This window comes from Polyergus mexicanus, unplaced genomic scaffold, assembly GCF_030449975.1.
Source record: "Polyergus mexicanus isolate NDT 795.1 unplaced genomic scaffold, iyPolMexi1.0 SCAF_8, whole genome shotgun sequence".
In the NCBI taxonomy this organism is placed as follows: domain Eukaryota; kingdom Metazoa; phylum Arthropoda; class Insecta; order Hymenoptera; family Formicidae; genus Polyergus; species Polyergus mexicanus.
Genome location: NW_027223328.1, coordinates 2490798 through 2506733, shown reverse-complemented (window position 1 = coordinate 2506733; position 15936 = coordinate 2490798). Strand labels below are relative to the sequence as shown.

At 35.5% G+C, this 15936-nt stretch overlaps 1 protein-coding gene across 1 annotated transcript in view; it reads right to left on the bottom strand.

Moving 5' to 3' along the window:
* LOC138935750 (zinc finger protein rotund) overlaps positions 1–15936 on the bottom strand; it is a 96495-nt gene that overhangs the window by 51405 nt on the left and 29154 nt on the right. Inside the window, exons 3-5 of the mRNA XM_070300562.1 lie at positions 15717–15785; positions 15585–15636; positions 1673–1851 (exon numbers count right to left, since the gene is read on the bottom strand). Of these exons, the coding sequence (XP_070156663.1) occupies positions 1673–1851; positions 15585–15636; positions 15717–15785 (300 nt within the window). The remainder of the gene's footprint in view (positions 1–1672; positions 1852–15584; positions 15637–15716; positions 15786–15936) is intronic.

Below are 15936 nucleotides of genomic sequence, written 5' to 3'. Positions count from 1 at the left end.
CGTAACATAAAAGATTCGAAAAAAGATTTTGTCACGGAAACAAAGCTTACTCTACGAAAAAGCAAAATAAATTTTCATAAGATAAGATTGTATTCTGTATTGTTATACCTAACGAAAATTTTATTGCTTATAACGTATTCGTACAATTTAAAGTTGACTAAAATTCCTTTTATTCAAACAAAAACACGCCGCAAAAGGATTTTCACAAGGGACCTGGACGATCACTAAAATCTACTCATAAAACAGTTCCCGACATCTTCGAAAACTGTTAAACCTTCAGTATTATAAATGCAATTACTCTATATATCAGAATAAGAATAAAAGATGAGGCAAAAAATAGAGAAAACGAAGAATATAACTGTATATTATGTTATGTAGTATAACTGTACTACGTAGCACGCTCGCTCATTTTATCTTGATAGTCTACGATAGAAAATATGAACTTTTATGGTGGTTTAAAACCATATAAATAATTTAGAAAATATATTAGAATAATGACCACGTTTGTATAATCGTAATGTGTAATCGTAAAATCTTATCATTATTGCGAAAATAAAAGCATTATAAAAGTACATCGCAATAAAAGTATTATTTTAAAAATCCAGCAAAATATCCACGATATTATTATATCGTAAGAATTTAATAATATATATAATAATATATAATAATTACAAATAAATACTAATTTTATATCAAACACTTCTAGCGGATGATAAGTTTCATTGAAACTGTATTTGTCGAGTCTCGAGAGCACGAGAGTTGATTCTTACAAGACAGAAAAATAAATTGAGAAGAATCAAGTTTGACAGAGAGCGGAGAAGAGTACGCAAAAAAAAAACAAAAAAAAGAAAAACGTGAAGTTGATAATCTTGAATATTTTTTATGAGATGCACGAATGGGCAGTCGTAAACGAGAGACATATAACGAGTTCGGGAAAAGTAGCTATAACCCTTTTACCAACCTCAGTGGTTCCGAAAAAAATTTCCAACTAACGGTTTCTTTCCCTCAATAAAAAGAAAATCCATCTTTTATAACAGCCGTTGACAACCGAATAATATCAGATTTTATACGTGGCACGTGGTAACTTCATTCCCACAGAAAATTTTGGGTAAATTTTTTTTTTTATTCGTCCAACCCTTTAAATTCTAAATTCAAAGCTACCGTTTCTATAATAAATATAGACAATGTATAAGAAGACAATAAGTCAATGGGATAGAAGTGGGAAAGATCGTCATAAAGCTATTCTATTATAGCACTCCTTTGAAAAAAATGGAAAATGCAAAATTGAAAAGAAAAAAAAAAAGGAAAGACACTGTCTGAAAAAGAAAAGACCGATAACGGGTTTACGCGACACTTGCAGGAGCGTTCGCATTTTTGAACAAATATTTTTTACGACACGGCGGTGCCTCTTATATTCCACGACACAAAACATATTAAAAATATTAATATTAAATATCAATTGCGTGCGCGTTGGGGGACGCGCGCGTAGCCGCTTCGTTTAGATCAAATACATTTACGTGATAAATTGGATCGCGTCGCGCTGTTAAAGAATTATAAGATATGACCAAAAATAAGCATATTCCCCTCCTCCCCTCCCCTCCCCCTCCCACCTCCCCGCTCCCCGTATATATCGACGTCGAAGAGATATCGAAGGGATATCGGTATCACTCACCTGCGGACACATCTTACATTGGTACTTCCTCGGCGGATGCGAGTGCGGTCCGCCGAGATGAGAATTCAGATGCGACGGATGGGAGGGTTTGACGGTGAGAGGCTGAGGAACCACCAAGAGACTGGCGGCGGGCGGGCTTCCGCTGCTCGAACCGCCGGCGCCCCGATACTGCTCGTCACCTGCAATCACATTCGCAGATACGGGAATTAGATCGGATCAGGCCTTGAACACGACGTTCGCCGTCGGCGACGGCCTTGTGACGCGTCGCAGATTATCGGACGTACGTTTTTAATTACTTCTTCAATCGTGTATTAGCAGCCTACTTCGATTATAAAGCAATTCCGCGATTGAAAAGTTAACATAGCAATATCTGTAGCAATCATCGGGATTTTTCAAACACTTAATTACATGCTAATAATAGATTAATCGCTCCGGATATTATGTATTATTGATGCACTTTACTCGAGCAAGATCGTCTCTCTCAATAGGTTTTTCCGCTTCGTAATTCGCCTCGAGTTTAAAATATAACGCGAAATGCCTTGTGTGTCATAAAGCGTCATTGTCCACATCATTAACATCCAATTATTATTAGAGTATATAATTAACCTGATACGTATCGAGTCCAATAAGTCTCAATAAATGATCTTTAAAGTCCTGCGAGAATATTATACGCAACTTGTGTTTGCATGCGTGTGTGTGTGTGATGGGTTATTATTTATCACGCGAGATCGAGAGTTATCATAATTTATCAGCAAGGCACTATAAAGTGTCGTGTCTCTCGCTTATGTTTGTCACAGGAGAAAAAAAAGATGGTACTCGCAAACGATCGCGTTCAATACAAAGCGTAATGCACGCGCGCGCGCAGCAGCGTGTATATGACAGGTATACCAATGTGTTTGTGTGTCGAGATGATAATCGAGAAAGAAGCACGGATCGAACGGTCGGCTGACGTAACACGGCGTGCAAGGGGCAAGGATCCTGCGGGTTGCAAGGACGAGAGTGATCCTGCGTTACGAGTGATTGTCATTAAGCCGACTTCTCAATATCGTTCGACGCGCATATAAATATCCGATGGGTTTGAGTTAGCTGTATCATGCGCTCGTTCGCGGTATTCCAACTACTACTTTGCACTCTTACGCATCGACACTCTTGAACGCTCTTTATGCATGCAAAAATATACAACGTCATTCTTTCGGCGCGATCGCGTGCATCGCAATTTCTTGCGCTGTTCTCTCTAACGCGTTTAAGATATAATAACTCTCGTCTCGATAGACGCAACGGTGGATAATAAATATCTCTGATATATATGCGCGGACGATCCAATCGCCGTTTCTTCTCGAATATATTCGCGCGAAGAGATATATCAATTATGTAAAAACTTTCTAACAATGGAAAGAAATTGCGTCCGTTCCTCTTACACTTTCCTCGAGATGCTTTTACAATTATTTCACCCAGACTATCAGATCTTTCGAAAAAATATTTATTTATATAATTCAAACTTCAAATATTATACCAAAAGTCTTTTATCGAGGTATCGAGGTATAAATAGGATTTTTATTAGATAGAAATACGATTATTGCCGTCTTAGCTTATCTCAACGTTTCATCTTAAATTATAAAATTAATATGAATTAAATTTTTTTTACGCTAGCATCCTTTGCGAGCGGCAAAAACGGCCGGAAACGTTATCGGCGGTTAAATGGAGGAAGTTGTAACAAATTGCATACTTGATCTGTTTCCTGTCAATAATAGAAAAGTTATCGCTCGACCTTGACCAGCGAGAGTAAAGGTGCCTCAAAAGTAGAACCTCTCGCTCGGATACCACATCTAAGCGCGACTTTACGAAATTTCCCCATGCAGGATATGTCTGTATTAGAATATATTTAAATTCCGATTTGTGTACATGTTGCGATACGAAATGTAATACGATTTCCATCATATTTTTTATGAATAAATCGCTGTGAAATTTTAAAAAGGAAGAAAAGAAAGAGAGAGAAGAAAAAACCTAATAATTCGCACCGCGTCATTAATGACTTCATAATTTATTAATAGCTCCTTTACGCGCTCTTCGCGCGCATCTTCGCTCGTTAAGTTTAGTTCACAAGCGAGGACCCTTCTCTTACAAGGACGGTAGCTTCCTGTGACTTTTACGACAATGCATGAGCATATTCGGTGGGGTACGCGTAGGCGGTAGAAGACACGCTTCTCTAAAGCAGCCCACGCGCGTCGATTTCGCTTAGAGAGCCAATATTGAACGCGCATGTAAAGAATACTCACAAGAGTTCGCGCGTTTTCGATATTATGTGTAAATTATTAGTCTGCAAGTAACCCAAGTGGATAAAGCGACAAATAGACGTCGTTGCTATTTAATCCGTCTATTCAAACACTACGTACAAAAATGTACTTTATAAAATTTATATTATACACACATACATACATATATATATATATATTTATTTATATTATAGTTTATTTTAAATTATCCAGTGGGATAATATTAATTTATTACATTAAATTTGACATATAATTACTAGTATCGCAATAATATAGGTAATATTATTAAATAAACAGAGGTTTTTATATTTTATTTTATAATTAAAATTATTTTAAGATCTTCTTTAAACGTAGTCAATATTTTATTATTCTAGATCGGAGTGATTAAATGAATCAACGTTCGCGCGGAATCGGAATGATCATCAAGCGATATTGTTGCGACATAATCACTCGTGTAACAAGTATAATATTGAGCGCAGCATCAAAGTTCAAGGCACAAACTTAACGTGATGCAATTTGCATAATTTTACTGATAAAGAAAAGAACGCCACAGTTATGTAACATTTAAAATTTTATTCAATTTCCAACGCGTTTTATTATTTATATATATTACAAATATATTCTATTGACATTATGAGCAGCCTTCTTTTCTGTTTAATTCTTTCAGCACGTGTTACATAATCGATAAGCTACAACATACTAGTCTAATCCATAATCAGATATACGAGATAGGTGAAAACAGGTGCCATTTCCGAGTTTATGCAAGTTTCATTCGCCATTATTATGGATTTATCTACTTATTCACATTGTATCGTTTCACTAGTTCTACCTAGTAATTTGCCTTTTTCTAGCTGCTTGCCTCACGTGTGTTGAGTATTACGTTTGTATTGAAAAACTGTCTTCTTATGCGACGATTGCGTGTGTCATAATGTTTGCCTCAGCTTACAATTAGTTTTCAATCTTTCGGAGAGGGCGTTATTCAAATTTGCGAATGTTAATTATATGCGTGCAATTTTAATTTTAAAACGATACCAGTTTCGTCACATATGCTGCTCGCGCGTGGATTATGTATTAATTTTACACCGACTGAATTCACCACGCGTCTTTTGCATTGATTGAATTCTTTAAAGGAGACACACGAGAATATAAACTCGCAGCTAATTTGCTGTCAGATAATTACGGAGGACTGCGCGATTCGTTTCCTAGTATAATTTTTTGCGTATTACTTCTTCTCGCAATATTATTCGCGGCGCTCTTTTCGCCTAATCGATCAATCTCGGAAAGCGCAAGATTACATATATATATATATATACGTATGTACGCACGTAACGTATACGCACGTATACGTAACGTTCTCCTCGCGGCATAACTAATTGATCTTTCCAGCGCGCGCTTGAACCCGATAATTATCATTTACATACGTGATCTCGTGCGCGAGAGTCGCGGTAATCTTTGGCCGTAACACCGGACACGAAGAGGCCACCGCCTCTCCTTCGAGATCAACACTTGTCAGTGCGCGCGGCACACATTTGCCGTATCGGGAAAAATGCGAAAAACTCGCGTAGGCCTCAGGTGCAACGGTATAAAATGCGCTACCTGTTTGCAGAAGCCAGAACAAGCGTATGAAAATAAGGATAAAAGTGAAAATGTAAATGGAATTGGACGAAGGCTAGTATGTTTAGCAGCGGTTTCGCGCTTTCGTTCGTGGAAATCTACCTCTCTTCGTAATCCATATAATCTCTACGATTTTTCATAACGTTTCGCGCAGATGGATCTTGATCTCTGTTTTTAAACGTTTCGCAATTTTTTAAAATCGCACATAATTAACTTACATTTATATTATCTTTTTATATATTATATCAAATAAATCACTTTAAGGATAATACAAATTCAAGTCAATTTAAAAAAAAAAAAGAAATTATATTAATAAAATTATATATGTATGTGTGTAAAATAAAATTTCAGAAAAATTGTGTAACCCAAATAAATAAATTATTATGATTTATAAACAACAATTGTCTTATTTAAGTTTTTGCTTAAATATTAAAAAAAAAAAACAAAAAAAAAACGAGAAAATATTTTTCACGAGACATAGAAGAATGGAATATTAATTCAATTTTTGGCATACGGCTAAGAGATTCATCTTATTCTCGTTGTCAGTGTTTGAAATCGCGGCTTAGCGCATTTGTCATGATTTGAAGCGTAGAAATGTCAAAATATTTTTCCCGCTCGGCATCGGGCGATAATAATATATTTTCGTGGGACGTCCGCGTTGAATTTCATATGAACGTATTTTCACGCACGTGGTCCAGCCACTGGCTGGCAAAAACACACGCGCGTGATGCTTAAACCATCTCCCATTTCCATCTACGTGCCATGGACACGCGTGCGCAACACGCACGCTTTCGTGACGAGAGCGTTAATGACGTATGACACCACGCACATCCCGGCGTTATTTGCGGTACGTAATTTTAATGAAATTATCGCGTCTCTTTCGGCATCTACGCGAATAAAAACTGTTTTCCTCGCGTCGCGGTCGACCATTTTTAGATTAACTCGATTAACGGATCGTGACAGTCTATATATGTTTCACTTTTTTCCTTTCACAGGATCATTTAAGCCTTTTGCCATTCGATGCATCGTACAAATTTTATTATATTCGATATACATATCTAATAAGAAAAATCTATTGTACGTCAATTTACGTAAGTTTAGAAGCATATTCGACCTTATAAGCATATAAGACATTCATTATCAGCATAAGATGAGTAATACAGAATGTATAAAGTATTTTTTATCTTTAGTCAAGTTCGTATGCGATAACTAAAAATAACGAATATTTTAAAAAATTAAAAATGATCTTTTATTTAAACATACACAAAACTGTCTTAATTAAATAGGCTTAGATGCAAAAAGTGCTAATTACTTAACGTCAAATGTCCTGTAACAATAGTTATACGATTATTGTGAGAAAAGAAAAGATTATATATAGAGAAAAAGTCAAATAATTGATAAAATGTCGTTTTTAAATATTACGAAGAGTCGAAATTATAAAAATCGACCGTCCGGTCCTTTTTTTACTCGGCCTGCCCGGCTTGCGGGAAACGCGGTTAATAATAATCGTGGGAGCGCAGCAATTATATCCATTGTAACACATTTAATTGTTTATCAGTTGCGTCATACTTCGTATGACGCAGAAATTCAACAAGCCTTGACAAATCGGCGTGCCGACAGTTCAGTAAAGGAAAAAGTGGAATAAAAATCTTTGACGTGATAATATACACTACGGGCTGTGTCGCGAAAGTGAATTCGTTGGTTAAATTTTTAATCTAAATTCTTTGAGACAAGCTTTACGACACTAATAAGCACATACGGGGAAAAAATAAAGAATATATTAACACGTAAGATGTATAGAGTTATATATACATATATACATTATATAATATATATATATATAGAGAGAGAGAGAGAGTTGCATATATCGAGTTACATTTGTTTATATTTAGAGAGAATAAATAAAATGTTATAAAATAATTTTTTATCAGAATTTTCTCTCATATCATATACCTTTATATATTGTAATAATGTGTTCCATTCTCTTATTTCTGAAAATATGAAATTAAAAATTATATCCAGGAAATATTAATGATTATATAAAAAAAATGCAAATTTTTGAATGGTTTAAATTCACGTGTTATTATCGTACGACTCATTCGGGTCTCGCTGCAACGATCATAAGTGCATCCACGTCGTGTCGTGGTCTGCACTTGTCTCGGCTAGTCCTTCATGTATATTCATCAATTGCTCGCGCGATAGTCGCGGATCAATCCTGACGTCATACCTAGAGTCGATAGGATCAAGGATCCTGCCTCCGCTCTCTGCATCAATATTGCACCGCAGACTATGCATCTACTCGTTCTTTTAATTCTCTTTCGCGTCTCTTCTCGCGTGATTTTGACTATCGTGGGTTAGCATGTATGTCAAATTCAGGGTCACAGGGATATTTATTTTGATGAAATGAAAAAAAAAGACACGCACGTATAGATCGAAACGAATTGCTTGTGGATGTATAAGTCGTATGTATCGAATACATGTCGTTTTATATGTGCATTTATATTTACATATTTACATTATATCTACATATCGTATATATTGTACAATGTATTTAAAACTATTTGTAGTATTACGCGGCTTCATATAGGTGGACGCTAATGTTGAGGTCGGTAGTAAATTATGCAAATGACTGTTGGAAATGTCAGTGGTTGCGAATGACGGTCGATCCATCGACTTGCAACCGAGGATCATTCGGCCGATCGTCCAACGAGCGAATAGGCATACATAGAGAAAGGGAAAAGCGAGATGGAGGGACGGCAAGAGGAAACGACGAATGAAATTATAAGACGGAGGAAGGGAGATGTAAGATGCGCGTTGAATGTAAATAATATAAAGTGGAGTAACGAACGGATGCAATTGGAAAATACGCGCGCGCTATAATCACGAACGATACGCGCGTATTTTGATAAAAAAAAAAAAAAAAAACCATTCGCATCTTCACTCTTAAGTCTATTATCTACTTTACATTATATATGTAAATCATCAGTCTCTCGAGTAAACGCGTATATTAATATATTACATAGACGTATGAATGACAAAGCAAATTTAGGAAATAATTTTATAACACGATAAAGAACTGCATATCTCGGTAATTTAAGACTACTATCAATAATCTATTATCAGATCTGGATAGTAAGGAGAAAAAAAAAAGATTGATAATTTTTAGAGAGATTTTTACAAGAGCAATTCACTTCTCTTGTAATAGAACAAGTTCGACAAATGATGGAGAAGAGATCTTTTCACATTCAAATACATAGATATAGTCATTCTACAACCTGGTTAACTGTATTCGGGATTATTGAATCTCTTGTTTGCGTAGCGCGGTTTCTTTCTGCTTCTTTGTAAACCTCAATCCCGCTACGAGATATCATCGATAGCACGTAGAGCGGAACGATAATAAATACGTTTCGTACACTAATGTATTCGATTCAACGTACATACACGCTTTAATCCTTTCGTCTCCAACAGGAGATATATGTCCTACTTACGACTTTTCTTCGAAAGTTCACCGAAACTCTTCCACTTCATTTCTCTTCCGGACCGCAAAAAGAAATAGTAAAAAAAAAAAAACTTAAATTAATGAAAAAAAAAAGATTAGCGTTAGAATTACACCGATGGCATATAAAATTATATTTATTTTTAATAACATATTATAAGAGTTATAAATTAATTGTTATTTTTTTCTCTCTCTTCAAACTACATAAGCGAAAACTTTCTGCATCGTTCAAAGCTTATCTGTACAATTTAATCTACTTTACTTTAATTTAATTTACTGTTTTATGACCGAAAAAATCATTTCGCGTACGCGAATAAAAATGTTAAAATATAATATATAATATGATATTGCATTATATACATATGTATGTTTAACATACACATTTCGGCGGGAATAAAATTATTGCGTAGTAATACATCAATGTTCTCTCGCGCGGTGCAAAAAAAAAAACACAAAAAAATCAACGTACATTTTGGTCGATGAGTCGCCGCGCGTAGACAGAGCTATTATTTTGACTTAAAAGATTCTGAGACGGAGCGACGGCCAAAATAGAAGTCGGATGCAGTTCTGGAGAGCAGCGAGGTCACCGCGATACTTCATAAATCCGCCCGCCAACATTAAACTGCCATTGTGATACGTATATTTGTATATGTCAAACCGGTCTGGAGAACGATTCTTAAAGTCTTCGGGAGCAGATAGATCGCGAAACTTGTACTCCGTATGTATGTGGACGTTATTTTTCGAATAATTTCATCACACATACGATAAACCGGTTGAAAAAAAGTAACAGAATGCAACTTCTCATCAGACGCAATTCTTAAAACCAGTCCTATTATATGTGTCATCTAGCAGACAGGACAATTCTAAAGTTCGATCTGTAATTGTTTGTTTTTGAGTTGCACCTTTGCAGAGAGTAAATGATGTACACGTTATCGTCATTTAAAGCGATCAATCATTATTGCATCTCATAAAAATTAATTAATGGCAAGTAAAAAAATTTAATATCACTCGGATCCAATCATCAGAACAATGATATATGTAGCTCTCATAATTTTTTTTTTTTTTTTTTTTTTTTACACTTGTGATCAAGATTCTTTCTCGAATGTTTTATTCACTCGTTGAATTTCATGCGGGTTATAAAGTTCACAAACTTTGAGAAAGTATTAGTAACTCAAGAAGAAAATGTTTTTGCACAGCCGGTTTTTAATTTACATTCTATGAACAAATTGAGGAACACTTTTACGTAACGTATACCGCACATTGGATTGAGTCCGTCGCTTCTCTTTCTCCATGTTATGTAGACACGATGATTTCATTGACGTCGAACATAGCGTTCTAAGCGGACGGATAATAAAAAATAAATCAGCAACGGGAATTATTGACGAGCATGACAATATCGATTACTCGGTGCGAAAGGACACAGGACATTTTCGGCGACGGAGGTTAAAAGCGCGATACGAATTACGCGTGACGTTGATAATAACGGGGTGGCTGATGAGTGGCTGGATTAATTTTCGGTTGCGATGTAAAATCCATGTGCTAATCGCGTGCCATTCGCGATATACGGCGAGCCATCGTTATTTCGATAGACGTCGAGAGAATTTGTGCGTTTATTTTAATTTACAGCGACCTTTCCTTCACTATCGTTAAGTTTATTTATCGCCGCGTGTATATATCCTCTACGTGACGTTCATTATTGACATTAAAGAAGCGTCATTAGTTTGTCCGTTTATACATATTAAATGTGTGTGTCAATTTGGCATTACAATCGCGAGTATTACATAATACCCGATAATATTATAATCTATGCTAACTACGTAGTAAGATCGTTTTAACGAGGGCGTTTCCATGAAAGCGCAAATCAACTCGTTGCTGATCGATGGTACGTTACGACGCCGCGTATATAAAATCGCGGTACGACGCCGTAAAATGTGCGAACACGAAGGGAGACTTTACTCATGGTAAAATCTCCGGGAAACCGCACACGCGGGGAAGAAAAACGAGAGTGAAAAAACTATAAAAACACCTGTGAAGCACTTGATCGTGGAAACTAGACAATCGCTAGACGGCGACTACGGTATTCTGCATCAAAGTCGTATCGCTTTTCGAAAAACACATAGAATGTCTCAAGCATGAGAGAAAGTGGACACATTACTTTGCATACTTAATGCCGATTTTAGCGATTTTTTTAGTGAAAAATGTCAAGTCAGGAAACTTTGAATTTATAATTCATTTGAAATGAAAGACTTTTAGAAATAATCTTTAAATTTTACGAAGAATAATCTTTTTCGCTTTTTATCAATAAACTGTAGAATTAAATCAATTGACATTTTTAAAAATATTTCCAAATTATTGAATTTAAAATATATTGAGTATATAATAGGTAGTCTACAAGATCATCGACATTGTCTAAGATCTAATGTAGAACATCGGATAAAGTTGCCTTGCAAAGCGAAAGTTGTCTGACAGTCACCGGAAGGACCCATTCTGATTGGCAGTAAACTTTTTGCTCCTTACAAAACCGTAAAATATGGCAACTAGACGAGATGACCATTTTCTAGGAATTCGTTCCGTTTCGTAGATTTACCCTTTTTCTCTCGCCCTCCCGCGCCACCCCGTTCGCTTCTTTCTTCTGCTCCCCTTGCACGGAGACGGAAGACTCCAATTTTTAATTGACCTCGGACTCTTCGACACGTTGTAATCCGTGTCGAGAGCACGTTGTAAACGAGTTCTAGCCGCGTTCCAACACGTTCCACGTCCTGCATTTGCACAACGTGCTTTGATTCCGTACCGGGAATAAAATGGGACTAATTGAATCTCCCCGCTTATTCGTAAAATATCACAATTTTTCGAGTTTCTTCGATATCTCACTATGTACATTATATGCATGGAACATTTCGAAATTATTCTTTCTCTTTGGATGGTAACCGCTATTCTTTACGACAATTATATTTCGACTCTATATTATTATTAATACTTCTCTTAATTCAACTTCCTTCAATATTGTTTTAATAAGAATAACTTTTTTTTTCTCTGTCATTTCTCGATATTAATGAAGTAAAATCATAAATCATGTTTTAATATAAGACTAATACATTATTATTATTGTGAAATAATGTTGCTTTGAGGAAACTTGAGGCATGAGACGTCACACACTCATCTACATACACACATTTGACAGAGCACGCGGTCCGATCTCGGTGCATGTCTGTTTACGCGGAATCGCCGGATCGAACTGTTTACGAGCCGATTCTATCCCTTCGAACATAAACGTACCCCCCCTTTCCTCGTATATTTGCTCGTACGAAAAGAGATAAGAGCTTGTGAGGAAAGCAGATAGAGCATTCATTATTAAAAAAGAATAGCTCTCGTTCGCGTCGCGCACAGAGAAATATTTCATTTATATATTACAAAGTAACACGAGATCGTACGATCTAGGGCGCGTATGAAGTCGTCGATAAAATTGTTACAAAAGTGGCACTTCGTTGATATTATAAAAAACTCCATTAACCCATTAAAAGATGAAAGTTCAAGAGTCGCTTTTTACGATCCCGTTAAAATTAACGACTAACCCGATGTCTCATTCCCTTAAAATATGTCTCAATAATTATCCCTTAAAATATGTCTCAAGAATAATCAAGAAATCATAGGTGAGTGAAAGTGTTGCATTAAAGTATTCTCTTCGATCGTTACGTCGGGCGAGTCATTTAAAAATGGGAGTGAAAAAAGTATTACAATTTAATCATTATGTGAGATACTCGATGATCATTAGAGTCATTAGCTTAAAGTGTCATTGCATTTCGAAGAACGAAAGAAAAGATGTCTAGATACGCGACGACACAATTTTAGTCTCTTCTAAGTCTTCAATAATAATTAATTAATTTTTTTCTTTTATTTATTTATTTATTTATTTTTTTGTTCCAAGTTTTACATGCGCGTTTGTGTAACTAAAAAGCTTGAAAGCCGCGTTTCTAATAAGTTATTAATTTCTCGATTCTTTTTAGATAAAAGAAGTTTAAATTGAATTAAATAAATATTATAAATGAAGTTTAATAATATGATAACTTTTTAAATAAAAATTCAGAAGATCATCAGTCAATTTCCAAGAAATCGACAAAGATTTTCACGCTGTTTTTATCATAAAGATATGAAACTTTCAGCAACAAAAAAATCGCGAATCTTCAAATAAGATTATCATATAAGGAGAAAATATTCGCCATGTTTTGGCCCCACTCTTCGAATTCGACACAAAATACATATTCGCTGGTCGAATGAATCATACATGTACGTTACGACACGTTCCCCATTTACGTTGCTTCGAAGTCACGACAGATCTCCTGGAGGCTGCCGACGAGGAATTTCCAAACGAGCGACTCGCATTATTTGACGAGTGAATACGATAATGAGGCGAGCGTGTAAAGAGGGGGGGGGGGGAGGGGGATGGGCCTTGAGGCTCCGTCGTCCCACACATTCTTCTCTCGATTCTTCGCCGGGCCCGAAATTTCGACGTCATGCGATCTGTGCATTAACGAATAGTCCAGGATCTTTGCGCAATTGCCCGGCTAGCGGCAAATTTTAGGGCCTCGATGCGCGAAAAATTCTCCGCCGATGAAAGAGAAATTTAGATTTAGAGACACGCAATGTAATAATGATCGTGCATGCGGGCAACGTTGAATCGATGTAAATTCGAGTCCGCAAGAATTAGAATAAAGATAAAATAAATAATTAATATGCTTAATTTAAAATTAAGAGTATACAGTTACCTATTTAAAAGAAACGTCAAAGTAATCACGTCAAATGTCAAAATAATATTAATAGAATAAAGACTATTCGTTTATTTCGATTACTAATTTCGTTTTAGAATTTCGTAATAAGATGTACATAATAAAGAGCGATAAGTAAAAAAGTATTTCGTGTAATAAAAGTAAAATTTTCACGTTGCCTGACTAGCTATCCTGAACGGATTATGACGTGTCAAATAGTGTTGAAAAAATAATGTTGAAATAATATTTGTCGCGGAAACAAATTCGTCAAATTAAAGGGCGATATCAAGGGACGTGTTTGCAGGTAGTTGTGCAACTTTTTTTTACCTGACAGGTTTGCGTTTCTCTACGGCATGAATCACTAACGAGAGTCCGTCGATCCTGACGAGAATGAAAGGATAGTGGACTTATCTCGTAAACGGCTAACCTAGGCCAGTCAGCTCGCGTGCCATTGGCAGTGAAAAACAGAGACTGAAGCGTGCCTCTCCTTTTACGAACAAAATTACCGATTGCTTAAACCTTTCCAATAAGAAGGAGGAAAAAGCGAGAAACGGACTGGCTCATCTGGCTCAGATTGTTATCAAAAACGCTTGATAATGATTCTTGTCACGTAAAAAAAAGTTTGATATAAATTTTTACAGATAAAATATCGTGTGCGATCTTGATTTATATATATATATTTTCTTATATTTTATTATATATTTTAAAATTGATTGTATTTTTTAAGCATTTCTTTTAAAATTTTACAAAGATATAAAAATCAAATTATAATATTTTCATCATCTTCGCGTTTTAAATCAATGTTGAAAGAATTTCTAATCTTTTTTATAATTTTTATGTAAGGTCCACTTCAAAGTTATATATGTGGTTACTACTCAATAAAGATGCATAGAATTTTCGAATGCATCCTTGTATATATTATAAAAGAAGACGTCAGTTATCTGTCTGTCTATTTTCATACAAGCTGCAGCTTATATTTAAATAAAAACAGTCCTGAAATTCAAGTTTCAAGAAAGAAGAGGAAGAATCGAGAAGCTATATTAGAGGACGTCAGTAAAGAAAAATAAGGTTCTAAACATAAAAAGAAGAATGCTCACGAATGCATATTCTACTACTCGGCTTGATGATAAATTCACGTTCGTATGTGTTTTCTTTTTGCTCGGTACAGTGTCCCCACTCTTTTTCGCCGACTTTTTCTTTCGCTCCTAATCGGTGATCTTACGTCACGCATGCAGTCACAACCGGTTCTCAGACCAGCTTAGATCTTAGGAAGTGTTTGCATCTGACGCGAAGTCGCGACGACTTTGCCAACAGACATCAAGACCTCGGCGAGGTCTCGGTTGAGACTTCGCATGACTTAACTGTCCACGATGATTGACAAATTAGTCAATTTTTTTAAAACACTTTTCTTTCTTCTTGGATCAAAACATTTTTTCCTAATAATTTTTTCGAATATTTAATAGCAACTATTTCAACAATAAAAAGTTTTCAATATATAAATTTATTAAAATAAAATTTGCAAAATTGATTAAAAAATATAACGTTTCGTTGTATGTATATATATATATATAAATATTTAGTTATAAAATTAAGTTTATAAATATTAATATTATATTATTTTATTCTTTCTCCGTGTCAGATTTATATATGTAGTCAAGTCTTGATATGGATTATGGTTTAAAAATAAAGCAAAGACGTCAAATCACAGACTACGTAAAAATATACCAGGGAATGTATTAAGATCATAACAAGCTCTTGAAACTCACCTTTCTGCAACTGACCGTGGTCCGCGTTCATTTTCGCCTGCAACAGAAAGTGCTGCGCTTCACCAAGTAGAATTAGCACGACGGTTATATATAAAATAGATTACTAAAATATTTTCAAGCGGGTTGTCTCACCTCGTAACCTTGTTTCGCGCCTCGACTGCCACCCCAATAGTCGCTCTCCTTGTCGTGCGGGGCGCATTGCTGCAACATAAAAGGGAGTGTCACTATTAGTTTTCGAAGTACGTCTTCGATAACTTCAATGTAGCTAAACTTTTTCAACGTCGTTTTTAAAATTAATTTAAAATTTATAGAATGGCAAAGGAGATCTTTGTTTCGTAATAGAAAGAGGAAT